At 53.0% G+C, this 25,371-nt stretch overlaps 8 protein-coding genes across 8 annotated transcripts; 2 read left to right on the plus strand and 6 right to left on the minus strand.

Annotated features, from left to right (window-relative positions):
• Positions 1-27: 27 nt before the first annotated feature.
• BBA_07021 (enoyl-CoA hydratase/isomerase) lies at positions 28-942 on the minus strand (the record flags this gene model as incomplete). Its single annotated transcript, XM_008602118.1, has 2 exons — positions 28-649; positions 755-942. The coding sequence occupies 2 exons, from the start codon at positions 940-942 to the stop codon at positions 28-30; spliced, it is 810 nt and encodes a 269-aa protein (XP_008600340.1).
• A 778-nt stretch (positions 943-1,720) lies between these two features.
• On the minus strand, positions 1,721-3,122 carry BBA_07022 (A49-like RNA polymerase I associated factor; the record flags this gene model as incomplete). The annotated part of the gene is made up of 2 exons (XM_008602119.1): positions 1,721-2,913; positions 2,981-3,122. The coding sequence occupies 2 exons, from the start codon at positions 3,120-3,122 to the stop codon at positions 1,721-1,723; spliced, it is 1,335 nt and encodes a 444-aa protein (XP_008600341.1).
• A 1,521-nt stretch (positions 3,123-4,643) lies between these two features.
• On the plus strand, positions 4,644-6,603 carry BBA_07023 (meiosis-specific serine/threonine-protein kinase mek1; the record flags this gene model as incomplete). The annotated part of the gene is made up of 8 exons (XM_008602120.1): positions 4,644-4,749; positions 4,827-4,884; positions 4,934-5,225; positions 5,277-5,477; positions 5,526-5,572; positions 5,619-5,909; positions 5,961-6,201; positions 6,292-6,603. 8 exons carry the CDS (start codon positions 4,644-4,646, stop codon positions 6,601-6,603), a joined length of 1,548 nt encoding a protein of 515 aa, XP_008600342.1.
• A 101-nt stretch (positions 6,604-6,704) lies between these two features.
• On the minus strand, positions 6,705-8,325 carry BBA_07024 (zeta toxin; the record flags this gene model as incomplete). Its single annotated transcript, XM_008602121.1, has 2 exons — positions 6,705-7,547; positions 8,284-8,325. The coding sequence occupies 2 exons, from the start codon at positions 8,323-8,325 to the stop codon at positions 6,705-6,707; spliced, it is 885 nt and encodes a 294-aa protein (XP_008600343.1).
• Positions 8,326-9,279: 954 nt separating this feature from the next.
• BBA_07025 (ATG1 protein) lies at positions 9,280-12,126 on the minus strand (the record flags this gene model as incomplete). Its single annotated transcript, XM_008602122.1, has 2 exons — positions 9,280-11,943; positions 11,998-12,126. 2 exons carry the CDS (start codon positions 12,124-12,126, stop codon positions 9,280-9,282), a joined length of 2,793 nt encoding a protein of 930 aa, XP_008600344.1.
• Positions 12,127-16,764: 4,638 nt separating this feature from the next.
• Positions 16,765-18,169, minus strand: BBA_07026 (ornithine-oxo-acid transaminase; the record flags this gene model as incomplete). Its single annotated transcript, XM_008602123.1, has 3 exons — positions 16,765-16,899; positions 16,953-17,654; positions 17,714-18,169. 3 exons carry the CDS (start codon positions 18,167-18,169, stop codon positions 16,765-16,767), a joined length of 1,293 nt encoding a protein of 430 aa, XP_008600345.1.
• A 2,043-nt stretch (positions 18,170-20,212) lies between these two features.
• On the plus strand, positions 20,213-22,171 carry BBA_07027 (glycosyltransferase family 22; the record flags this gene model as incomplete). The annotated part of the gene is made up of 3 exons (XM_008602124.1): positions 20,213-20,389; positions 20,442-20,681; positions 20,732-22,171. The coding sequence occupies 3 exons, from the start codon at positions 20,213-20,215 to the stop codon at positions 22,169-22,171; spliced, it is 1,857 nt and encodes a 618-aa protein (XP_008600346.1).
• A 1,365-nt stretch (positions 22,172-23,536) lies between these two features.
• BBA_07028 (succinate dehydrogenase and fumarate reductase iron-sulfur protein) lies at positions 23,537-24,547 on the minus strand (the record flags this gene model as incomplete). Its single annotated transcript, XM_008602125.1, has 3 exons — positions 23,537-23,863; positions 23,931-24,082; positions 24,196-24,547. The coding sequence occupies 3 exons, from the start codon at positions 24,545-24,547 to the stop codon at positions 23,537-23,539; spliced, it is 831 nt and encodes a 276-aa protein (XP_008600347.1).
• Positions 24,548-25,371: the final 824 nt, after the last annotated feature.

The following is a 25,371-nucleotide window of genomic DNA, read 5'->3' on the forward strand; positions in this document are numbered from 1 at the left end:
TTCTAAATGCAACAACGCCCCCTACCGCTACAGCTTATGCCGCTTCTCTCCCGCAGCCAGCTTCCGAAACTCTTCCTGCGGCAAGCCCCTAACGAACCGGTGCAAGCCAGCCATGACCTCCTTTGAGTTTTGCGACTCTATGATGCCACGCTCCGGCGCCTTGAGCAGGCTCTTGATGCCCGTCATGCTCTCGCCGTTGAGGTGGTCGCCCATGGTCTCATCCACCTCTTGCAGCACGCGCGCGTGAAACCCTTGCCAGTCGGGCTCGTCAAACACGGCATTCACAAAGCCGCAGCGCTCGAGCGCATCGGCGTTGATGCGGCGGCTCGCGATGAGGGCCTCGGCCGCGCGGCCCGGTCCCAGACGGAGGGCGAGCGCGCGCGAGGACCCGCCCTCGGCGACGAGGCCGAGCGACGAAAAGGGTGTGAGGAGAAACGTCTTGGGCGTGCAGTAGACAAAGTCGGCGTGGCCGACGAGGGCGGCCGACAGGCCGACGGCGGGGCCGTTGAGGCCAAAGACGAGGATTTTGGGGTGCTCGGAAAAGGCGAGCGTGGTGTTGAGGTTGAAAGCGGAAAAGTTTTGCAGCCAGTGCAGGTAAGCATCCTTGGGCTCCGTCGGGCTGGCTCTGCTGATGCTGACGTCGGCGCCGCTGCATTTAAATAATAATTCCCCATCATGTTAGTTATTCGTTGATTGTTGAATTGGGGGGGCAGGATGAAAGAGATTTCAGGTTGAGGAAAGGGGGCAGTCTTACGCGGAAAAGTAGCGGCCCTTGCCCATAATGACCGTCACAAAGACTTCATCGTGCTTTTCAATCTCATGCAGATACTGGGCAAGCTGAAAGTAATCCTGCTGCGTGAGGGCATTGAGCTTGCTCTGGTTGTCAATGGTAAGAAGGGCAACGCGGCCGCGGTATTCCAGGTTGATGACCTTGTCCGCCATGGTGTAGAGGGGGGGGGGGGGGGGCTGTTGCCGATGACTTTGTTGTAGATTAAGTAGGGGTGATGTGGTCAAGTTCCAAGGTTGGATGTTGGATGCAGGTGTGAAACAGGGTTGGACAGAGATGTATATCGACGCACAAAAAAAAGTCTCGTGTATAGAGTATATATAATTCAATGGTCCGGATCTTGCGTCAAGATATGAACTAGAGGTAATGAAAACCTGAAAGCTTGCAAAGGAAATGTTTAAATGTCCCCCGAACCAACTTCTCCATGGAATAGCTTCCCCAGAGCCGAGGCTACTTTTAGGTGGAGCCGGGGACGGCGCCGTCAACTAGTTGGCTATCCGTCCTATCCGTCTCATCTACAAACAATTCCGTGGGGCTCGGTAAAACTATGACACCAAGATCACTCCGTTCGTACTTGTCCTGTAATGATGGGTAGACGGAATGGGGTGATGTGCTAGTTTCTGAAGAGGCGTCTGCTGAAGCAGCAGCATACAGCCACCTGTACACAGGATAACGTCGCCGTACAGATAAGATATCAGTCACATACATATACTTGAATGGAATGACGAATACACAATTCTCAACTTGTCTACAAAATTGCATTACCATGTCCAGTCCGATATTTCCTAGGCTATTCCTACACAATGCGTAGAAACCAACCTCCCAAACGCCGTGAAGCAGTGTTTTCTGCTATCCTAATGCTTCTTTAACTTTTTTTTTTTTTTTAAAAATGTCCTGCGTTCCCAAACAAGAAGGCGCTGGCCTGCGCTAGCCCTACTTTTTGCGCGGCGCAATATATCTCTGCTTGGGGAAGTCGAGGGGAAGAATCAGTCGCGCAACCGACGTCACATGGCCGTCGGCCTTTTTCGTGACGGGCTTGACGCGCGCGCCGATTTCGCGAAAGTACTGGTTCATGGTCTTGTCGTCGGTGCGCATGTCATGGCGCAAGTCTTGCGTGTCAACCTCAAAGTTGTCCGTGATGCACGCAAACACGCACAGGTGCGTCATGAGCAGGTCAATGTGAAACTTGCGCATTTCGCCCGCCTCGGAAAACTTGCGCCGAATGTTTTCGACGACGGCCTCGGGGGCCGGGGCGAGCGCCTCGCGCAGCTTCTCGCGCGACGGAATGGACCGCGTGCCCTTTTGGCGGCCGGGCTTGGTGTTGAGGTAAAAAGCAACCACAAAGGACAAGTAGCGCAACACGCGCAGGCGCTCTTCGCCCTCGGGGTTGCTGGCAATGGCGTTGACGCGCGAGGCGACAAAGCGCGAGACTGTCTGCACACCCTCCTTGTGGCGCACCTTTTCTTGCCATTCGCGGATGGGCACCATGTCGAGGATATCGGCGCCAATGACCACCTTAGGGTCGTAGGCGTCCTGGATCGCTTCGGCATTGAGGTTGACGGGCGGCAGAGGCTTGGCATCGTCGACAACAGCTTGGAGCTGCTCACGAGTTGCCATTTCGGCAGCAACCTTGCCAACCGATTGGAGCATGGCGCGAGATGCATCGTCGATTTCAGCTGGTTGGTCGCCGGTCTTCTTTTGTGGTGAAATAGCGTTGAGCACACGCTCGTTGATTGCCTTTTTCGCCTTCTTCGTTCCGAATGTTTGACCAAGGTCAGTCTTGAGATCCATCATGCTCTGCTTCGCTCCCTTCTCCTCCATAGCGTCCGCGGAAGCCTGTTTAGCCCGTACAGTGCTGCGCATCACCATCTTCTTCGCCTGCACCACCTCCATCTTGCCAGTCTTGGGGTCATAGATGCCGAGGAAATGGTTCAGTAGTGGCTTAGAACCGGGCTGGGAGTCCTCCTCTCGGGCAGTATAGTTGATGCTGTGATGCGACGTCGAATGCAACATCAGCTTCTTCTCCATCGCGGTCTTGGGCTGTTTGCTCTTGGCTCGGGCCTCGCTTTTCGACTCGTAGTGGTGGAAAACCAAGTCATTTGGAAGTTCAAATCCCGGAGTCATAGCTGACGCGCGTTAGCATCTGATGCCGTGGCTTTTAAGCCTATAAGATGTTTCCGAGTGTCATCATACCGATCACTGGGGGGCAGGACTTGGGTATCACCAGTTTCGACACGCTGACGGTCGCAGGAGGGCCAGCGATAGTGACCTTTTTTTTTGAGGTGGCAGCCGAGTCGGCCACCCTCTTGCGCTTCTTGCCGTATGTCTCAACCATGGTGAGCTGGTTATCGGGATGAGCTTGATGCTGCGCTTGGCTGAGCTGGCGATGGCTCCCAGATTTTTTTTCTGGATCTGCCCGAACTGGCATTGCAGAAAAATTGTCCGCCCGTTCAATACCGGTCGGGCGGTGAGGGCCGAACTGAGTGCCCCACCAGCCATGGGCCCCACTGAAGCTCACAGTACCTAAGCTACAAGGCAGAGTTTCACAGTGGTAGAACAACAAAGCAGAAGAGGTATAAAAAAAAAGGGCCAATCGAAATTCACGATGGGCAGGTGCTTGCATACCATTTTGAAGCTATCTCGAGGCTGCGTCCTAGAATCTGGACTCAATGTGCTACGAATACTGCGCCAGTGCACCGACATGGGAACGATGAGGTCATGTTTACAAGTCACGAGGCCAAAGAATCTAGGATTGTTTGTAGAGCAAATTTGGTATCATTTATCGAGCGACGCGAGGCTTTCAAGGCGTGCGCTACGTGGCAGCTTGCTCATTCTCGAGGCGATCTCGAAACGCCGACTGGTACCCGACCGTTATGTTGTCCATTACCCATCCGTCGCACCATTGGGCGAAACTCCGAGGCTACTTGTAGTGCATTCGCGCCATTCTCCAGCTGAAATCGATAGACTCCTCGCGGAGATTCGTGGTCGTAGCAAAGACAATTCCTTAACCGGTGTGACTTGTGCCCATGGGAGCGTGTCGTAAACTCATGAAAGATGCGTCAAGTCAGGTAGAAGTGCGATACGTTTATTTCCTTTGACAGAGTTAGCACGCAGAGCTCTCGGTTGTTGATGATGATTTTCGAGACTTACGATCTAGCCCTCATCTTTCTTCTCTTGCGCTTGAGGCGCCTGACGCGCTTCTTTCTCCATTTGGCTCTCATCTTGAACGACGAATCTGGAAAATGTTAGTCTCGACTCGTGATGCGAGAATTGGTCGCAGCAGTAGGCCGCATTGCAAAGACAGCCACTTTCAATTGGCTGTCCAGTGAAGCTTCCTCCCTGCCACCACCTTGAATGGTAGCACTTACTTGTCCTGGATGAGAATCGTTGTTGGATAAGGAACAACTCAGAAGGAGGGGTGCGGAATTCCAGCGATTAAGCTACTCCCAGTAGGGCACGTAACCCCCAAGCGTCACGTGTGGGTGCTCGCCTGTTTTGGGTTACTTCGCCCGGCGTTCATTGGCTAATAGTGCTGTCATGATGCAGTGCGGACTCCACTCACACGAAGGCTATCGGATTACTGTGTGGGCGGCTCTTGCTTGCCAACTTGCTGTGATGAACTGCGATGGAGCTGTGCCAGCTGCCGGCTGCTGGTGACGGTCCGCTGCCAGCTGGCAAAAGTTGATTCCGTTTGCTCGTGTTGTTTGGTCGAGAATGTAATAAACACTTGCCGTCGGTCCTATTTCGCGATGTCCTTACTGCAATGCAAGAGTACTTCTACATCATGCCAATCCAAGACCAGTGACTGTGCTACTGCACCAACTTACACGCTACTTGGCTTGCATGAGGCCTCGAAATGCAGCTTGTAGATCGAGGCAACGCCCTCTCCGCGACGGAGCATCCCACCCAAATAGCAGGACGACTCTACCACACGGACTCTCGAAATGAGCCTCACATGAGCAGTCAGTTGCCTCCAATGCACATTCTGCAAACACCAGAGGGCTCAGCCTGTGTGGACCTCTCGCTTACTGGGGCACAGAAGAAATTGCGTTGAGCGACAGAGTTATACTGAAAATCGGGCGAGACCAACTCGCAAAGTGAGCCTCGACTAGACGTAGTTGGAACCTAGGCGCTGATCTATTGTAGTTCGTTTTCGATTGGTCAAGATGCGGAAAACTATGTATCGAGGAAGCACTGCGAAGTCTACGTCGTCCTCTACGAACTCGGTATAAGTCATGTCTACGTTCGAGATCGCAAATCTTGCAATGGGACCTTCGTAAACGGCCTCTGCATCGGAGACTCGCATCGAATGTCACCAGGTTACTTATTGACCGACGGCGACATAATTGAGATTCGACCTTACTGGCAGTTTCTGTTCAAGCAGGAGACTCTTGCGCCGGAAGACTCCCTCAACAAGCTACAAATGCAGGAGTCACAGGTGCGCACAGCTAATTATGGCATCAAATTTGGCTTGCACTGATCTTTCAAGCTTTTTAAAGAAAAGTACACGATTAAGCCTCGTGTGCTAGGCGCTGGGAGCCAAGGTTCGGTCCACCTTGCCGTCAATACGGCTTCCAAGACGCAGCTCGTGTGCAAAATCATAAATTTGAAGCAAGCAGGTACCCGTGGGCAACAGCCGTCATCTCAAAAACTGTTACAAGAGTCCGACATACTTCGACAACTAAAACATGTAGGTGACCAACATTCTCCCTCTTTGTCACCTCTAACTCGGAGAAAGCCCAACATCCTCACTTACGTCGACGCCGTGTGGTCGCCTCATACCCTGTAAGAACCAACGACATGTGTTGGCGACAATGTATTGACATTGCAGGTATCTTTTTACGGAATTGGCCTCTGGGGGTGATTTATTGTCGTACATCAATCAGCATGACTCAATTCCAGAGTTTGACACGCGCATTATCGTGAGACAGATAACTCGAGCCCTCCATTGGCTGCACCAACGCAACATTCTTCACAGAGATCTAAAGCCGGAGAACGTACTTTTCGCATGCTCGCCTAAGATTGCCTACCAAAGAGTCATGCTATCTGATTTTGGTTCCTGCGCACTAGCTCTCAGTAATAAACTGAAAACCAATGTCGGAACGCAAAACTTTCAAGCACCGTAAGCCAGCACTACGCCACTCACAGCCCACACTGACTCTTGGGCACACAGCGAGGTCATCAAAGGCGAGAAGCAGACCACCGCTGCTGACATTTGGTCGCTTGGCATAATCTCCTTGCTGCTAGTTTCCGGCTGCGGACTTGATGGGATCGATGGTTTAGTACGGCTGGACCAGAGCGCTCTTCGGATTATTCTACACGATCTGCTTAGCCACTGCCCAAAAGCGTCCGTCAATGCAAAGAGCTTTGTCCTGAGTTGCATGAAGACCAAGGCAAGCGATAGAATCACCTCTGTGGGCGCTAACTGCCACGACTGGTTCCACACGCCAACGAAGCACCTAGAATTCTTCCAGCAGCTCGATGCCAGAATGGCCGCCCTGTAGGACGAGGGCGAGCGGCCGCTGCCCACGCAGTTGCCGGATGTTCTGGAGCAGAGCCAGCCACGTCGCCTCTCCGACACCGTCGACTTTCAGCAGCTAGCAATTGCGCAGTACGTGCAGATGGGTAGGGCCAAGGTCGCGCAGGACTCGTCGGTCATGCCCAACAATAACAGGCAGCGAGTAGTCAAGGTTCGGCGTCAAGCTCAACAATCCTCGAATCACGCCAACAAGCCTCCCAAAGGCCGCGTCCATGATGGCCGTGTGGAAATCCTGCAAAAGCTGAAGAGTACGAATACAAGGTTTTTGAAGGACTGATCCGCAACGGCATGGACCGAAGACAAATCATCGCAACGAGACCTGCCATACCTCCCGGTCGTAGCTTTATTTGAGTCACGCATTGAGTAGCTGTAATTGATCTATGCGTATCCCAATCTCAGCACGTTGCTCGCTCGCTCATCTCCATCCTTCCGCGCAAACTCTATCGGGACCAACGTTGAATGCGTCGCGTCATGTGCAGCATCACTGATGAGCGGCTTCAGAAGCTCCCTGACCTGCTCCAGCTGCTCCTTTGCACCCTCGTGCAATTCGAGTCGCTGCACGTCCTCCAGCGCCGTCTTACGTTCCGTCTCTGTCAAGCGCCGTTCCCGCTCCCTCTCGACGGCCGCTGCAATCTTTGGCGCCTCACCCCCAGCCCTCTCCCACCCGTAGGCGACGAGATTGCCTCTGCGCACCACAACGACCTGGTCCGCCGCGCCCGAACTCTCCAGGTAACGCGCCGCGTGCAGCAGGCCCGCGTACGAGTCGTCGTGGACCTTGACAGGCGTCAGCCGCACGGGTAGGCCGCGCGATTGCGCCTCGGGCTTTTTCTCGTAGAAGCGCGCCAGGATGCCGAGACGCGACAGCGCCGCAGGAACGGCCAGCACCACCACCTCGACGCGGTACTGCGCTGCGCGGAACTGCGCCGCGAGGGCGCAAAAGTCTTCCGGGTGGCGGCACGCGCTCTCGAGCACGACGGCGACACCGCGCCGCGCGGCCTCGCCCACCGCGAGCGCTAGCCAGCGGCGCGCGTCCGGGCCTGTCGCGGGAGAGGCGTGCTGCGGCGCCGACGACTGCATCAGCGGCGTGTACTGCGGGTGGTACGTCTTGTACGTGTCCGCAATGAGATGCACTGGCTTGCCTGGAGAGAGGGCGTGCAGAATGGCAGGCGCGAGGAGCGTCTTGCCGGCGCCGGTCTGGCCGACGGCGAGGACGGCGAGCGGCTGCTGGCGGGTAGAGGAGGGTGAGGGGGGAGGGGGAGGCGGGGAACTCGGCGGGGAGGATCTGCTCTTGGAAGATGCGCTGGGACTCGGCGTCGCTGAGGCGATACGAGGATAGATCTGGAGGAGGCGGCATGCTGATTTTGTTTTGGGGGTGGGCTGGTGTGATGGAGATGATGAGTGATGGTGAATGCGGCGTGCAAGTAATGGCGATGTATGTGTGTGTGGGTGGGAGGAAGGGAGGGGGGGTGTTAGTACGAGGACGCCGGATCGAGAGGGTACTTTATTAAACTCGTAAAGTAGTGCACATGTACTGATTGAATCATAGAAATTGAAAGAAATGAGACATTCGCTTTGGTATCTCCCAATGACGAAGTCTTATTCACGCATGCAAAAAGTTCCTTCTCGTTTCTCATTTAGCTTGGCAATTGCCACATTCGGATAGCTTGTCAAGTTCAGGTCAAAAGCTAATTGTAAACATCTTCAACCAACCTCCCGGGCTCAGATGGCGCGATGAGCCGTATTCTTGAATTAGGATTCCTTCATTAATTCCTTTTTTCTTTTTCTTTTTCTTTTTCACCGAAAAATCTGGAAAAGCCCAGGAAGAACGTGCAACATGTTATGACAAAACCCCCCCAAAGCTTCGCTCTTCTGTGATTCAAGTTCCATCTGCCAAGTATATGCATGTTCTGGTTTGACGCAGCACCAACACTCCCTTATTGGGGGGCCGGCGACTGACATCGAGGCCTGTCATGCTACCCTCGAGATCCAAGCTACCCATCGCTTCCAACATCTCTTCACTCCCAACCACTTCCATCATTCTCAGCCCTACTCCTTCTTGATTCCCCTTCATCGGCAACGCAAACCTCCACTCCTCCACCTCTCTCATCACCGACCCATCACCTTCGTCCCCTCCTTTGCCTCTCTCATCGTCCTCCTGCTGCTCACACCTCTTCCCCATCCTCCTACACCTCTCACACCTCTCCTCCCTCCTCGGCGGCGATGAGCCCGGCGGTGCGCATCTCGGCGAGCCGTAGCCGTTTGCACGATGAAGAGCAGGTCCATGGCCATAGTGGTTGGAGGTTGCGTGTCGGAGTGGAAGCCAAGGCGCTGCGGACCTTCTCAGAACAGATTCTATCCATCATTGCCAATTTGTATCATGCCTAGTCTCTATTTAGACAAGTTTTCACAATAATGAGGCACTGACAAGGTTAGTGTATTTCATTCATCTGTGTATTCATACTCTTCAAAGAAAGAGACTTGGGTAAGAAGTTTCTTCTCATCCGACAATGTAGCTAATTTATAAAAACACAATCTGGGTAGAAAGAATGTCAAAAGAAATCGACAACAACAAAGAAATAAACGCCCCATCGCAAGAACAATGCTTTGCCAGATTTCTTTCAGGAGAATGAAACAAGAGACAACAAAAACAGCAGCTTCAAGATCCCAAAACGCCAAACTAGTGAGTGAATCACGCCTCGCGAGAGCAGCTAAAATAAGTAAAAAGGGCAATCGTCCGTCTCCGGGCTAAGGAGCAAATCCCCAGCGGCAATATCAAAGTTCGTATAAAAACGCCATATAGTATTATACCCTTGTCGGCAAGAAAGTACTCAAGAATGGCAACCAAGCTGCGAAGCTCGGCTGCGCGTGTATATGCAATTGGAAACACCAATGTTTTCGATTGGCTTTCTGTAAATCTTTTTTTTTATTTTTTGTGAATGTGAAGCATCCGCATTCACGTTGAGCCATAGGACGGCACACTCCGGGGAGTCACGTCCCCGCTGAGTCGTCGCATGGCAGAGACGTGCTTCGCCTGGTTATTTGCTTCGGCAATCATCTGCTGCTTCTTGCGCACCATGTTCAGTCGTCCTGTAATCATTGTAATCATTTTTCGTACATGGGCCGCTTCCTCAGTGTCCAAGTCACTGCCTTCTTGGGTAGCGTCTTTGGCTATCTCCTTGCCAGAGGATATGTTGCGAGCCGTAGCTTCATCGTCACTGTCCAAGACTGCTTCCAACATGCGAATGGCAGTGAGGTACGAGATCTCGCAACCGGGCAAGTTTTCGTTTGTCACTTCGTCAATGGCAGCGGCGCGGCTCATTTCGAGAGCTCGGTCGTACATGAGCTTTTCAGCGCTGATACCTGGAGTAAGGTATACCTGCTTTGCTCCCACGGCAGATGATGCAATCGAGTCCTCGCCTTGGTGGGCAGGATTGCTGGGATGATCCTCCGGAAGCAGCTTTTGTGCTTCGGTAAGCTTCAAGCGTACAACCTCGGACTTTTCCAGGACTTCGTTGAACCGTTGACGAACCCACTGAACGACGGCATTGATACGTTGCACAAGGGTCTGAGAGACAACGGATGATTCAGCGCGGGTTTTCTTAGACCACCATAGACTGGCAATATCCATAGCACGTGCAAGAAGTGTCAAAGACTTGACATAGAGAACGAGGGCTTCCTCAGAGAGAGCCACAGTGGCATCAACTGTGAGACCATCCTCTTCGCTGGTGCCCTTATCAGGGCTGACGCCGCCAAGACCATAGTCCATAGATGGAGCCATTGGTAGCAGTTGTTTGTACTTGACTTCAGCAAATCCGTACACACAGTCACTCCTAGTCGCAAATTCCTCGATAGCCTGCGCGGCCTTGGCATCCTCATCAGACACCTGAGAGCCCTTGCCGTCACTTAGAAGCCCAGCTGATGTCGGGGTCGGGTATGCAGGAAAAGGCTGGTAAAGAGGCGGCGACGAGCCCTTTTGACGCATTGTGTTCACTTTGTATCCGAATAGACGAAGGCTGGCGTCTTGAATAGCCTTGGAGATGGCGCTCGAGGCGGATCCGGGACTAGCAGAAAGCGCCTTTTCGTAGGACGAACGACGATCTTGGCCTGCGCGTCCTTGGGCCACGAGGGCTGTTCGTGAGGCAGGTGTTGGAATGGCGCCCGTGGTGGATGTAGCTGAGCCTTGTTGAGTGTACCTCCTCTGCAGTGGACTCGATTTTGCCGAAGAGTTGTTTTGTCCCAGCTTCTCATTCGCAGCCAATTCATCGGCCAGAGCGTTAACCTCGACGTGTCGACGTTCAACGACAACGTAATCTCGTTCGAACATGACGTCTTGGGCGGCCTTTTCCTCCTCTGTGAGGGACACATCCGATGGCTGTCGCGCTACACGCAGGGACGAAGGCTGCGGCTCGCGTCCACTCCGATCGGCTGCTCTGGGATGATTAGGCGCGGTATGTGACTGAATCGGCGGTGCGGGCCTTTGGATGCCAAGACCCTGCCCGCTATTGTGTGATGAAATGCTTAGACGGCGCTCTGCATTCTGGCTTTGCCGTCTCGGGGCTGCGTCAGCGGAGCTGTTTACAGTAGATGAACGCGGCGAGCTGCGGGGAGACTTTGGTGATGAGCGTGTGTCCCTAGGGTCGCTGCTCAGCTGCCTAGCCATTTGCACGCGGGGCGATGAGGGCAAAGCCTCTCCTTGGCGGATAGTCTCTAGTTCCCGCTTGGGTGGTTTTGGAATGTCATCCTCGACTAATCCAAGAATATCGCCAGTAACCACATGGTGGGCAAAGAAATTTTCGAAACTCAAGCGCTCGACGGGGCTTCGCTTCAACAGAGAGCGAACAAGAGCCTTGAGATCAGGGGTGACGCTGACTTCTCTAGGAAATTTGATGACATCCTCTGCAGCTTCTATCTTGCGGAGCAGTTCAACATGATTCCTAGCTCGGAAGGGCGGACGTCCGGTAATCATCTCATACAACACAGTGCCAACAGACCATAAGTCGGCCTTGGCGTCGTAGCGTTCGTAGCGAAGAATTTCTGGGGCCATGTATAGCGGCGAGCCACAGAGAGTATCGGCAAGAGAGGTTGATGGCAAAACTCGCGCAAAGCCAAAATCGGCAAGCTTCAGCATGGGTAGAGAGGCGAGGCCTGAAATGGGAATGAGAGAATCTTGGCTGGCCTCCATGATGGGCAACGCCCGTTCCTCTCTGAATGCTTGAGACGGCAACAAGAGGAGATTCTGGGGTTTAACATCTCGATGAACGTAGTTTTTGGCACGAAGGAACTCGAGTGCACTGGAAAGCTGCTTGAGGAAGTGGCGGATGACGACTTCGTGCAAGCCGGAGTTTGGAGCGGAAGGGTACTTGCGGGCCATGTCGTGGGTAGCAGGGTGCGTAATGAGCTTGTCTCTCTTCTTGATAAAAAGGGACAAATCACCAAGTTCGCAGTATTCCATGATGAGGTTGATATGTGTAGAAGATTCGACGCAGTCGTGGAGGGCGACGATGTGCGGGTGTCGGAGAGTCTTGAGAATCTGGATCTCTCCGTATAGATTCTCCTTGAGCTTCTTGTTGAGACGCTCCAGCTCGACGGATTTGATGGCGACAGCGGCTTTGGACTCCTAGTGTTGTCAGTGAACAATTTCAGCTACCAGGCGCAACGGCCGGATGCCTACCTTGTGCCACCCCATGTAGACCTGAGCAAAACTGCCTTTACCGATTTCCCTGTCGATGATGAAGCTGCCGACATGGCGGCTGCTCCTCCGAGAGCCGTGGGACGAGGCCCCTTCCTGTCGGCTAGTCATGACGTCCTGTGAAGCTTATCGAGACAGGAAGAAAGGAATGCCTCGAGGATAGCCGCTAGAGGGCCTATACTATTCGAAAGACGTCGACGGCGGTCAAGATAGTCATGTAAGCTCTGCAAAAAGCCGTTGTGTAACAAGGAAGATGATTGTCGAGGTCAGATAGACGGACGGGAGCGGAGTCGGGGCCAGGCAACAAGGTCGAGCAGTGTGCGGAGGGTCTAGATGGATCGAAAGATGTGGGTAGCCAGAGGGGAGTTCATCGGCGGGAGTATGTTGGGTCGGATAAGTTGGGCTGGCTGTTGTACTGTGCGGATTTGGTCGAGTTAGCTGGAGTGCAGGGTCCAAGGCAAGTAGCCAGTCAAAAAGGTGCGATGAAAGAGGCACTGAGGTATGCATGCATGCCGGAGGGTGTGACGAGACAGGGAAGCCGCAGCTACGGACCAGGAAACGGGAACGGGCGTGAAGGCAGAAACCTGGGGCGAGGGATGCGAGGCGACCGAGATGCGCAAGGCAGCGACAGGAGGAGAGCCACGCCCGACTGCAGAGACGCAGAGTCGAGGCGCGCAGTGTTGAGATGCAAGGATGCCTGGTGAGGTGACAAGTGCCGGCGAGCTAGCGGCGATGCGCAGCTTGGGCGGTAAGTACTGACACGGCGCGCGAGGACTCGGAGGCTCGTCGGAAAGCGGGCTGGGATGTTGATGAAAAGGTAAAAAGAGGCAGCGCTAATCAGCGCAAAGGGATAAACATAAACAAGACTAGGCAGATGACACAGCGCGGCGGGCGAGCCTCGAAGAAGAATGGACGAGGCGAGGCGAGTGGCGCGCGAGGGTCGGGAATAGGTAGTAGCAAAGGCAACTAAGGGACCGACTACCTATAATCGGCGCGAGATGGAAGAGAGGCGCGTGGTGCGCAGCATAGGGCGCCACCGTCAGTGTGGAAGACTTACCCTGATGGTTTGTAGCTAGGACGGGGGTTGGGCGTGAATGGTGAACTAGGGCGGAAGGAAGCTGTCGAGAGGAAGAAAGAATACAATCGTCGAGAGATGAAGTTGCACCGGGAAGAGAGACAGACGATGGGCGGCGTTCGTTGTACGGGCTACGGCTGGCTGAAAGGGTGTGACTGTGCCGACAGCGCAAACAAGAGGCAAGACAGGCGGGCGATGGCGGAGCTGGCGGAGGCGACGCAGGGCCAAAACGAGGACGGCAAGGCGTCACCGACAAGGCAAGTTGCCGAATCGAGACGCGGCGCTAAAGTAGTGAAGGGGAGCGAGTGGTGGTAGTTGATTTGGTGGTGTGGGTGACGAGGACCATGTATGGATATGTTGAGTGTGCCAGGTAAGGTGGTCGAGTGGGTAGTGCGCGCGTGGTAGTTAGATTGACGTGTAGGTAGCTGTTTGTTTGCGGGAGAAGTAGACGCAAGTCGAGAAAAGGAAGGTGGGACAAGGCTGAGATTGGTGGAATAGAGATGAAGAGACGAGAATGAGGCGAATGTTGGTTGTGGAAAAAGGGAAGATGGACAAGGTGGAAGACGTGATGACAAACAGCTGCCAGTTTATCACAGTGGCTGAGGTATACTTGACTGTTATGGCAGATGGGATACATGTCAGTCAGCAAGCACAGCAGACGATGATACAAAACAGGCGAACCCATGGCACCAAAACAAGCCAACCTGATGGGTACACATGGTACTAGTAATACCGTCGATTTTCTCTAGTGCATTACTTTTCCTGACACGAGCGGGCGGGCACTGGGTCCGTCACGACACATTTGTAACGAGCTCGTGATGCCGTCGTTTTGGGGGTCGGGGGGGTGACTTGTTGTTGGCGCCATTTTTCTGTAGGTACATTTTCCCGCTCCAAAGTACAGTAGTTGTGGAGAGAAGGAAGGGGGGGGGGGTGGCCATGCTTCTCCAACTGCAACCGGGCAAGTAGCTTGCATGTATCTGGCCATTGGATCACTCAGTCACAGCAGCACGCAATGTGGATGCCTGGGTCCTTTTTGGTGCTCGGCCACACGTGAGAGCACTGGGGGGCGGCACCACGTCGCCCCGCGTGTGGCAATGGCGAACCCTGAAAAAGATACCTGGCCGTTACATGTCGCAGCTGCAAGGACCAAAATGCCCGGCCGCCACCGTCAAGCTTAGTTATATTCTTTCAGAAGATGGCTGGTGGCGTCACTGAAAACAATAATCCGTACACTGCGTTTAGTTATCTATTAGGTACTGCACTTTTCAATAGTTAATTTAGGCACCTTATCACAGAGAATTTCGGCAGTCGTGGCACTGCAAGGCTGCCAAAAGCTTTGGCCTAATAATAAACAAGCATCAAAGACTCAAAGAAGCGATAAGCCAAGCGCATCAGTCCGATGGCGCACTGCTATCTCATCTCTTCTTATCCATCGACAATGGCACGAACCCCTAATCTATCAGAACCTAGCCCGCTCCGTTATCGCCTCATCATCAACATACATACATGTCAAGATGGGCGTAGTCTATTCTTATCTTGTCTGATTTCCCCAGGCCAGCATTAACAGAATGAGAAGCAGGGGTCTCCCTCCCCCCTCACTCTCGTGAATCTTTTGTTACGAGGCGTACTGGTGTACATGCAGTCAATGTGATTACAGTGACTTTTGGCTCTTGTCTTCTCTCTTAGCCTCCCTCCCAACGAAGCCCACGATGCCGTTCCGCGCCACCCTTTGCAGTGCATAGCGCCCATGCGCCCTCCAGCCAACCAAGTCGCCGCCTCATCCACCATGGATGGGGGCTTGGCTCATGACATCCCCCTAGGTACCGAGCTTGCGAATTAGGTACTGGCAAACACGTCGCCACGTTTGGTCCTGCTGCGCCGCCAGCATGGCTAGGCTGGGCATCTCTGGGAACCGGCATCACTCTCCATCCTCTCTGTGCACTGTCCTGTCTGTCCTGGTGCAAGCCACTGCTCTCCACCCCAACGTTAACACCTCTTCAAGTCCACATAAACCCCTAAGATGACGCAGGTTGTATGACTCCGCAGACAGCCATATATCCAAGCGCCCGTCAAGTTTGACTATTGAATTACAACACCGGATACGTGCAGAGATACTTGGCTGGCTATATGAACAATGTAATGTGCCTGATAACTACCCAGTTTTCTCATCTACCGGAAGCCTTCCCCGCGAATCTTGTCACACACAACGAACCCCAGGCTTTGCTGCTTCGCCTCGCAGATGCAATATGGGACAAAAAAAGGAAACATGCTTAAAGTACTCCGTAGATCAAACAAAATCTAAAAACTGTTCAGCATGTGTAGCATCCTTCTCTTCCCGGTCAACGTCACCTTCTGCTGTTCGCCATGCCAACTTCTGCCCTTGTCTTACGCCAGAGTACATTTTCGCTGCGTCTACCTGCAAGCCTCTGTCTGCCACATCAGAAAAAATCAAAGAACAATATCAAAATAAAGACAAAGTCTCATTTCCCCAGATGCACCCTGTTTGTCCAACGACGACCCCCGGTTCTTCCCTGTCCTCTGCTTCTCCATACGGTGGTTTGGCAAGGCAGCCCCCGTACCGGAGCGCATGCAGGATGCAAGCCAAGGGGTCCTCGTGGCGCTGCCCTTTCCCTTTCCCCGTATTTTACAACAAAACATCCATTCAATCATTCTCGGCAGCATATCCTCGACGCAGTCGTGTCACTCTCGTCCTTTTCGATTTTTCTTTGGTGTGTGCATGTGTGTCCCTTCTGCAGCCACTTGCTGCCCGCTCGCCGTCCCGACAGGCTCGTCTGTTGCGCCTCGTCTGTTGCGCCTCGGTGCCGTATGACCAGACACACACACCCCCGCCATCTCTCACATCTGATAGAACAATGTGCCACACCACGCAGCTGGGCGCTGCATACTCCGTACTTTGTTCGTACTTTATTAAGACACCGTGCTGGCAAGCTGCAAGCACCAGCTGGCAGACTGTTTCGTACTTTGAAAGACTATTGGGCACATTCAGGACCGCTCGGCCGCTAGGTAGCTGTCTGCATTCTTGCTGTCTGCATTGCCGTCATGCTTATCGGGCTTGTAAAGCACCCGCCATCGGCGACCACTTGAGCGTCCTTTGTTCTTCTTCCTCTCCATCTTACTTTATCTCCCTGAATGGTACTCATCATCACACGTGATTACTCACATATTAGTCTGACCGCCCTGCTTCCATCATCCTGGCCATCTGCCTGCTAGTCATGTCTTTGCAGCAACTACATCTAAGCGGCTGCTATTCTAAGCTGCCGAAGTCGGACACCCTCCACCTGCACCAATGTAACGCAATCTCAGACATTGGCATGCGCCCAATCTAGATGCTTTGCTGACCACCTCAACCATCCCATGATAAGTTGTAAACATGCACTTGCCCGAGACTAAGAATATCAATAAATCAATTCGCCAAACTCAATTCCCATGTTCCTATGCTGCCTCATGACGGTCATGGCAATCCTTGGGGTATCTTGTGGTAAGACTCAAATCACATAAAAACGTCGCTCTGTCGTTTCAATTCCCGGGACCTCGCGCTCATTATGCAGCCCAATCCACCGACGGTATTGCCCGTCTTGATTTTCTCTCCTCTTCGCTTATTCAGAATTCGTCTCGTGCATCGTCGTTCATTCTATCGGTCGCGTAGTATTCGTTTAGTGATCAGCCTTCGGAGCATTGGGAAGCTCCTCGAGAGCCTCAGCAATGATGCTGACGCCCTTGCGTAGCTCTTCCTCCGTGATGACCATCGGGGGAGCAAAGCGAATGATGTCGCCGTGTGTGGGCTTGGCCTGTGCGTGTGTTAGTACCGCGTCATAATCGTAATTGAACAAGTACAACGTACCAGCAGGCCTTTTTCCTTGAGTAACATGCACAGATCCCAAGCAGAGCGGCCATTAGTGGCAGACTCGTCAATCACGCAAGCATTGAGAAGACCCTTGCCGCGGACCGTCTTGAGAATGGGTGACTTGAGGTCAATGAGACCCTGGCGGAAGATCTCACCCAGGCGCTGAGCATTCTCAATCATGTTCTCCTCTTCAATCAGCTCCAAGGCGCGAATCGATACGGCACAGCCAAGAGGGTTGCCACCGTAGGTGGAGCCGTGAGTGCCGGGCTCGACGACCATCATGACCTCCTTGCTGGCGAGGACGGCACTGACAGGATACATGCCACCTGAGATGGCCTTGCCGAGGGTGACCATGTCGGGCTTGACACCAGCCCACTCGGAGCAAAGCATCTTACCGGTGCGGCCAATACCAGTCTGGATTTCGTCGGCAATGAGAAGCACATTGTGCTTGGTGCAGAGCGCTTGCACCTTGGCCAGGTAGTCCTCGTCGGGAACCATGACGCCCGCCTCGCCTTGAATGGGCTCAATAATGAAGGCAGCAGTGTCTTTGCCGTGGTCATTGAGAACCTCTTCAATGTCGGCAACATTGTTGTATCGGATGGCCTTGCCGGTGGAGGGAGATGTGGCACCAATATTGGGAATGTAAGGGCCATAGTTGTCCTTGGATTCGGGGTCGGTTGACAAAGTAACGGCAGCCATCTATATACGTCAGCGGAAACTCCGAGCCTGTTTCGCGGTCAGGGTCGAACAGAACTTACGGTGCGGCCGTGGAAGTTTTCGGCAACGGCAAAGACGAGAGCCTTGCCCTTATCGACGCCCTTGACCTTGTATGCCCACTTGCGGGCAATCTTGACGGCCGTTTCGGTGGCTTCGGCGCCAGTGTTCATGGGCAGCACCATATCGTAGCCAAAGACTTTGCGGACCTTTTCGGCCCACTTGGGGAAGACGTCGTTGTGGAAAGCGCGCGAACTCAATGTTAGGCGCGAAGCCTGCTCGGTGAGAGCCTTGACAAGCTCAGGATGACAGTGGCCTTGGTTGACGGCGCTGTACGCGGATAGGAAATCCATGTACTCGCGGCCCTCAGGATCCCAAACATTGATACCCTGAGCCTTGGCAAAGACGACAGGGAGAGGGTGGTAGTTGTGGGCAGCGAACTCGTTCTCGGCACCAATGGCAGCCTTAGTGGAGGAGGCGTGGAAGCGAGACTCAGCCATTTTGAAGGTGTAAGATGTGCGATTGATGAGCCTATGATGTAGAAATATACGTGTTAGTATAAGCAGGCAACAAACTTGCGTTATTGTATCCAGGAGGAAAAAGATTGATCTTTTGTACAAAATGTGTCAATTATTGGCCACGCCGGCCACAGATCAAGCAAGCACCAAAGACAACTTTAAAAATTGCCAGTCACGCTGGCCGCATAAGTTTTAGCCAGACCAGCAGCAGCGACCGTCATGGTGGGGGAGGGGCAATGGGTGTGGTGGCACTCAGCACAAAAGCGACGCCAAAATGACGTCGACTAGCAGCAAACGTACCTGTGACTGTTTGTATTGATCTGATCCGAGTTGAGGCTGTCGAGGAGATTCAGACATGCGCAAGCAAAAGAAGTTTGTATGTAGAAAGCTCGAGGGCACGGAGTGGGCGGCAAGCCAAGCAGTAGTTATACCCGTCTGTACCCAACGATTTGCTGGACCACTTGTCGCATGTTTCGCCCTCGTGGGCTGCGTACGAGCTTTGTGCCCGCCGCTATACCCCTAAGTGCAAGTGTGAGCGCCGTGATGTGGATTCCATTGGTTTTTTGTGTTCCAACAGGGAGCCGAAGCCGACATTCGGGTCTGGGCTGGGACCCAGACAACCTTGTTTCCTGGGCTGCATGAATCTGGGTTTCGTGGGCTCTTGGGATCTGACGGCCACGTTGTCGGTCTTTCTATCCCATGTCGACGTCGTTGAATCTCATAGGCATGGACTCGCATCGACAGCGAGTTCCCTTGTTTGGCAATTTTCTCTGGCCTCGTCCCCTGCGTTTGGTTCTAACCGACCATCCTGCTTCACCACTAGGTAGTTAGTCGAACATGTTGCTCCACACACACAGAGCGAGTGCTGCTGAAGTTTTTGACGAGTGTGCCTCTTTTTTTGCCCCCCGGGCACTTGGCAGCTCTCATCGGGTGGCCTGACCAAGCGACAAGCCACCCAATAGCAACAGGCCGAAGCCAACCGGCGCAGTAGGGCGTGGATTCTCGACATGATCATGTCCACGACGGGTCCGCGAGCCTTGTTCTGATCCACCTTTACAGCTTGCCGCCCGCCGCCGACGTATCGAACCGGTGGCCGGGGCCGGGGTGACCGGGGCGGACGGTCAGGCGCCCCTCACGAGACCAGTCCAGAGCCAATTGCCAACGAGGTAATGACAAACGGCTTACGCCTGCATAATTTGGCGTGGGCGGTGATGTAGATGCCTGCGTTCTTCTTTGTCTTGCCTCTGTCGTGCAAGGATGCAGTGAGTGCGCAACGAGGACACCTGATTCTGCTGTAGATTATCAAGGGTCGTCTCAAAACTGCTTCGTAACTCCTCATCGCCGCAATTAGCCGCACAAATCCAAGTCGCACGGAAAGCGACGGTGGAAAACATTTCGCACATAATCTCAAGTTGTAGAGATCAGGTTTTGCCAAGAAACCATGTTGCCGATAAACTTCAGAGTTGCGTTTGCTGCCAGCTGTCATCAGTGTTGCCTCCTCGCCCCCATGCCGCGGTACCAGAGACAAGGCAGCCCGTCTACACGATCCTCGCCATTTAACACTCCATGATTAAAGACATTTATACTCTACAAATACGATATCGATCATCGCGTTGATCGCGTCATGCTTCAACTCGCATCTGCAACGCTCGCCTCTAGCCTCTCTTGGATGAAACTGCGCCCCACCACGCGCGCCCCTTTCCCGTCGATGCAAAGTAACCTTGACAAGATGCTTCAAACACTATTTATCCGCCGACATTGCATCGGGAACCCCCGCATGTGAGACGTACCACGCATATGGTATATTTATATTTTCTCGTGGCTGTCTGATAAAAGGCTTCAATTTTGGACCCATTTTGCAAGACACCCGCCAAGAAGCCGATGCTCCGTGATTGACGGGGCAGCACTTTGGCCTTGGCCAGTCACTTAGACAGCCCGCGCCTTTCTATGCATGCATTGCTTGCATTACATGGCGATTCCAATGATTAGCTCCTAAGATCGACTGCACTACATCCACCACATACCATGGCTCCCGCACGTTCTGTGCGAAAATCTCGCATCTCCTTTACCGATGTCCTCCTCGTCCGCCTCATCAACGCGCTCAGCATCGCCACCTTCTTCCAACCAGATGAGTACTTTCAATCGCTAGAGCCGGCATGGAATCTCGCTTTTGGCGCCTCAAGCGGTTCGTGGCTCACTTGGGTATGCGAGTGTCCTTCGACAAGCTCCGGTTCCTAGACTGACCGTTATCCAGGAATGGCACTATCAACTGCGCTCCTCGCTGCATCCCATGCTCTTTGCAATTCCCTATTTTCTCGTTGATCATGCAGCGCGTCTCCTTGTACAACTCGGTTTTCCCATCGCCTTGCGCTCTAGCATGCTCATTGCAGCGCCGGCGATCCTGCAGGGCTTGATCGCTGCACTGGGTGACTGGTACACTTTCAAGCTCGCTTCCAACATTTATGGCCAAGACACTCTTGATGCCAAGGTAGCAGTAAGTCGAAAGCAATGTAATTATGAAGATTAGAAGCTCACGTTTGTTAGCTCATGCTGCAGCTCGTCAGTCCATGGCAATGGTACTGCGCGTCGCGTACTTTTTCCAATTCACTCGAAGCTGCCCTCACCACCATGGCGCTCAGCTACTGGCCCTGGTCACTTCTTGGCGCCGCTACAGTGACGAAAGAGAACCCAAAAACTGCAGATCCCCTCAATAAGAGAGGTGCCGTCCGCCGTCTCCGCGTCTGTCTGTGTCTGGCCGCGTTGGCCATTGTGCTACGACCGACCAATGTGCTGATATGGATCACAATTGCCGGCCTCACAGTAACGCGCCTGTCCATGCGCGGGCCTTCGGCCCTAAGCATGTCCACCATTGTGGTACTTGTACGCGAGGCAGCTGTATGCGGCTCTTTTGTCCTCGGTCTCTCTTTGCTCGCCGATCGGGCCTACTTTGGCTTCTGGACTTTGCCAGCGCACAACTGGCTCAATTTCAACATTAACAAGTCACTGGCGGTTTTCTATGGTCAGAATCCTTGGCATTACTATATACTGCAAGGCATCCCGCTGCTCTGCACCACGATATTGCCTTTTGTTCTGCCCGTGCTCATTCGACCGCAGACTAACGGCACTGCCGAGCTCGAAAACACGCAACGCACTCTGGCTGCTTCCGTCATCGTTATGGTCACGACGCTGTCTCTCATCTCGCACAAAGAGGTGCGCTTCATCTACCCTCTTCTTTCCATCTTTTCTGTCCTGGCGGCTCCTCGTGTTTCATCATTCTTCACGTCTGCACCCAAACAGGCAGCCGGCAAAGTGACAGCCTCTAAGCGCCAGGTCCGCCACAAGGGGTACCTCATGGCTGGTCTCGCTCTCAATGGCTTACTGTCAGGCTACCTCTCCTACTTTCACCAAGGCGCGCCCATTCAAGTGCTCGCGTTTCTCCGCCGAGACTTTGAGCGCATTCACGCCAACTCGTCCAAGATATTGCAGCCAAATCACAACAAGGAGCTATTTGCCCTTTTTCTGATGCCGTGCCATTCCACACCATGGCGTTCGCACCTTGTGCACCCAGACTTGCACGCGTACGCACTCACGTGTGATCCGCCGTTGCACACCAGCCCCAATACTGTCGAGAGGGATACATACCGCGACGAAGCGGACCGCTTCTATGATGACCCGGTAGGCTTTCTCAGCCGCGAGCTATTTTCGGCCACACCCGGGCCGCCGCCAGCCTCTGTGCCCGGCGGCCGTAGCCCAGAGGCTGTACCGGGTCTGTTGAACCCGCCGCGGTATATTGTCGGATTCGAAGGCGTGGAAAACTCCCTTCAAAAATTTCTCACTACGACGGATGAAGGCAAGACAATGGGTATGAGACTGCGACCTGTATGGAGGGGCTTCAATGGGTTGTTTCATGAGGATTGGCGTCGTGCTGGGAACATTGTGGTCTGGGATACGGGCGTTTTTCACGATGCTCCCAGTGTGGTCTGATGCGCATGACATATTAGTATGCAACTTGAACCGCAGTTGATGATGTGCTACTTGCCATGTGTGCGCGACAGCCCGTCTCAGTGCGTGCCATCTCCCTGTGAACGCCCAATTCAGTGCAGTACCACCCACGACGCCGTGATCAGAATCATCACCACGCCCACGCCGCCAACCACGTAACGGAAACCATCCGCCTCCGTCTGCAGGAAAATGCTCGCTATCGACCATACGGAAAGATAGAGCCAGATGAGGGGGAGCAAATAGATCCAAAGCTTGACTAGACGGCACAAGAAAAACAGGTTTCCAGGTCAGTATTCTATAAACTGAGAAAGAGGGAAAGAAAGATGGATGGCTACAAGTCCGTTTCCTCCCCAGCTGTGCGGAAATCGGGTTGGGTAGGAGATTGTTGCAACTTACATTCTGTGACGTTAATCTCCCTGACAAATTTATCGGGATGGAGGTGCGGCAGCATGGTCATGAAAAGGATGCAAATAAAGAGGACTGCACCCAAGAAGTCTCAAGTTAGCAAATGAACACTTTCTCTGTATCTTGCCTCGTCGACGGGAGGTTGCGTGGTGTGAAACGTACAGGCAATCTTGATCGACCAGCTGGTATATTCCTCTACGCACTCAAAGGACATGGTGATCAAAATCAACTCGTTGCAGAGTCTTGTATTTAAGAATCCAAAAGTAAAGTAAAAAGAACTATGTATCGTCGAGAGAAGACGAAAATGAAATGTGTGGTTGTGTTTGAACCAGTCGACAGAAACTTCATCAGGAGCAATGTTTAGGTACATGGTTGTTATTTTACATTCATATTCTATCATTATATACTCATCGCTTTTGATTCTATAAACTTTTTGCCATCATCAGAGTTTTGAAGTCTTAATTTTATGGCTGCAGGATGGCGCAAAAGAGGCATCAGCCATGAAAGTCTTGGTATAAGCCATCGGCCCGTATGCGTGTTCGAATATCAAGTGGATCTCGCTGGGTGCTAGGGCCGCGCGCTGTTATCTTGCCCCAGATCTTCCTTACCCCAGCGCCCCCTATCGCAGTTCGCCAGAGCAAATGAAGCGACTTCAATTTGTAAATCCATCACTGCCATAGTTGCAAGTATAACATCTTTGTGATTTTTTTTGTATTGTGGCAAGTTTGTCGGAATGCATGTTCTTTATATATGACAAAAGGAAAAACAAGACGAGACTCCTTATTCGAGTGCCCACACCCCCCAGTTTTCCCGTTTAAAATACAGAATTGTTTAACAAAAAAAATCCCCTCGCTCTCTGAAATAGCAATTATGGGGATGACAGTATTGCCACCTCACAGCGTCGTCCTTTGCCCTTCCGTCGCCGATCAAGGTACCCCTTGATTACGCGCCGAGAGCCATTTGCTTCTTAATCTCGGCAATTGCCTTGCCGGGGTTGAGACCCTTGGGGCAGGCCTTTGTGCAGTTGAGAATAGTGTGGCATCGGTACAGACTCATGTTATTCTCGAGGTTGGCCTGGCGCTCGGCCTTGCGCTCGTCGCGCGAGTCGGCGAGCCAGCGGTACGACTGGAGAAGAATGGCAGGGCCCAGGTACTCCTCCGAGTTCCACCAGTATGAAGGGCACGACGTCGAGCAGCAGGCGCAGAGAATGCACTCGTACAGACCGTCCAGCTTCTTGCGGTCCTCCTTGCTCTGGCGGTACTCCTTGCCCTGTATCACACGTTAGCGAGGTTCAATTTCCACCAAGTAATGGCTGCCGAGAAGATAAAAAACGTACGTCGGGGGCGGGAGTGTCGCGCTGCAGATAAGGCTTGATCGACTTGTATTGCTTGTAGAAGTGCGTCAGGTCAGGAACAAGGTCCTTGACGACGTAGGTGTGAGGAAGAGGGTAAATCTTGACGTCGGCAGACGATTCAGCGGGGATTCGGCCTATCATCAAGGGTTAGAAACCATTCCACTCAATTTCGCTATCCACTGGCTTGAGCAGCGCCGTTGTCGCTCAAGCCGTCATTTTCAGCACGTATTGGGATGGGCGTTCATACACAGGCAGGCCAAGGTGTTTTGACCGTTGATGTTCATGGCGCAGGAGCCGCAGATACCCTCGCGACAACTTCTGCGAAACGTCAGGGTGGGGTCGAGCTCGTTCTTGATGCGAATGATGGCGTCGAGCATCATAGGGCCCGTCTTGTTGAGGTCAATGGTGTAGCTCTGTAGACGCGGCTTCTCGGTAGGTGTGTCGGGGTTCCAGCGGTAAATCTGGAATGTCTTCATGCGAGGTTTCTGCTCCTCGACCTCGCTGACAGAGGCCATGGAACGTGAAAAGGCAACGCTGGGACGGAGGGCCGCTGTCCTAGCCGTGCCGAGGACTCGCGTCGAGTGGCGGAGAGCTGCCATCTTGTGTGTTTTTTTATTAGGCGGATGAGATGAAGATGTGAAGAAGTAGACACGAGGAGATCGGCTACGATGATTGCGACCAGCCAAGTTGGTAGAGCATGTACAGAGAGGTTGAATTGGCCTTCAGCGCGGTGGGTATGATGTCTCGTCGGGAAAGTTACTTCTATGACGGCGGGAGGTTGTGAGAAGATGGATTGCTGGCTTCCCTCGGCTATTACGCCCCCAGGCTTGTGCTATTTGACTGCTCTGACCAATCAACGGACGCTTATTGTAAATTTGGGCCTCCGCAAAACTCAGTCACGTGCACCGAAGAAAGTCGCCATTCGGATGTACTCGGGTGCTATAGTAGCCGGAAAAGTATTGATCCGATCAAGAAGCCGGTCTAAGAAGCCGGTGAGAAGCCGGGCATAATCTAGTGACCGCGATCCCGCAAGGAAACTCTCCAGTAGAATTCGGTCTTTTGTTAGCTAGCAAGGGACGGGTACTAGAATTACTTAATCACGTTTAGAGATAAAATCGAGAAGAAGTCGATAAAAGATGGGTGTTGTGTTTCCTGTACTCCCGGCCTCGCCTCAGACGAGGAAAAAGAACCAGTCTGCACTGTCAATCAATGGCCTCTATCCCTATCTGGTCACCGTCCATCAAAAACCAAGATTCATCGAGATCAGACATATATTTCCAGCAGAGACCTCCATATAAAAAAAAGGAACCCATGAAGCAACAGTCCAGCCTTCTGTCTGTCCTGCCTCTTTTTAATAACTTTCCACCCAATAAGTTCAAAAAATCAACACCGAAATCATGAAGATCACTTTTTCATTCGCCAG

This window comes from Beauveria bassiana (genome assembly GCF_000280675.1).
Source record: "Beauveria bassiana ARSEF 2860 unplaced genomic scaffold BBA_S00022, whole genome shotgun sequence".
In the NCBI taxonomy this organism is placed as follows: Eukaryota; Fungi; Ascomycota; class Sordariomycetes; order Hypocreales; family Cordycipitaceae; genus Beauveria; species Beauveria bassiana.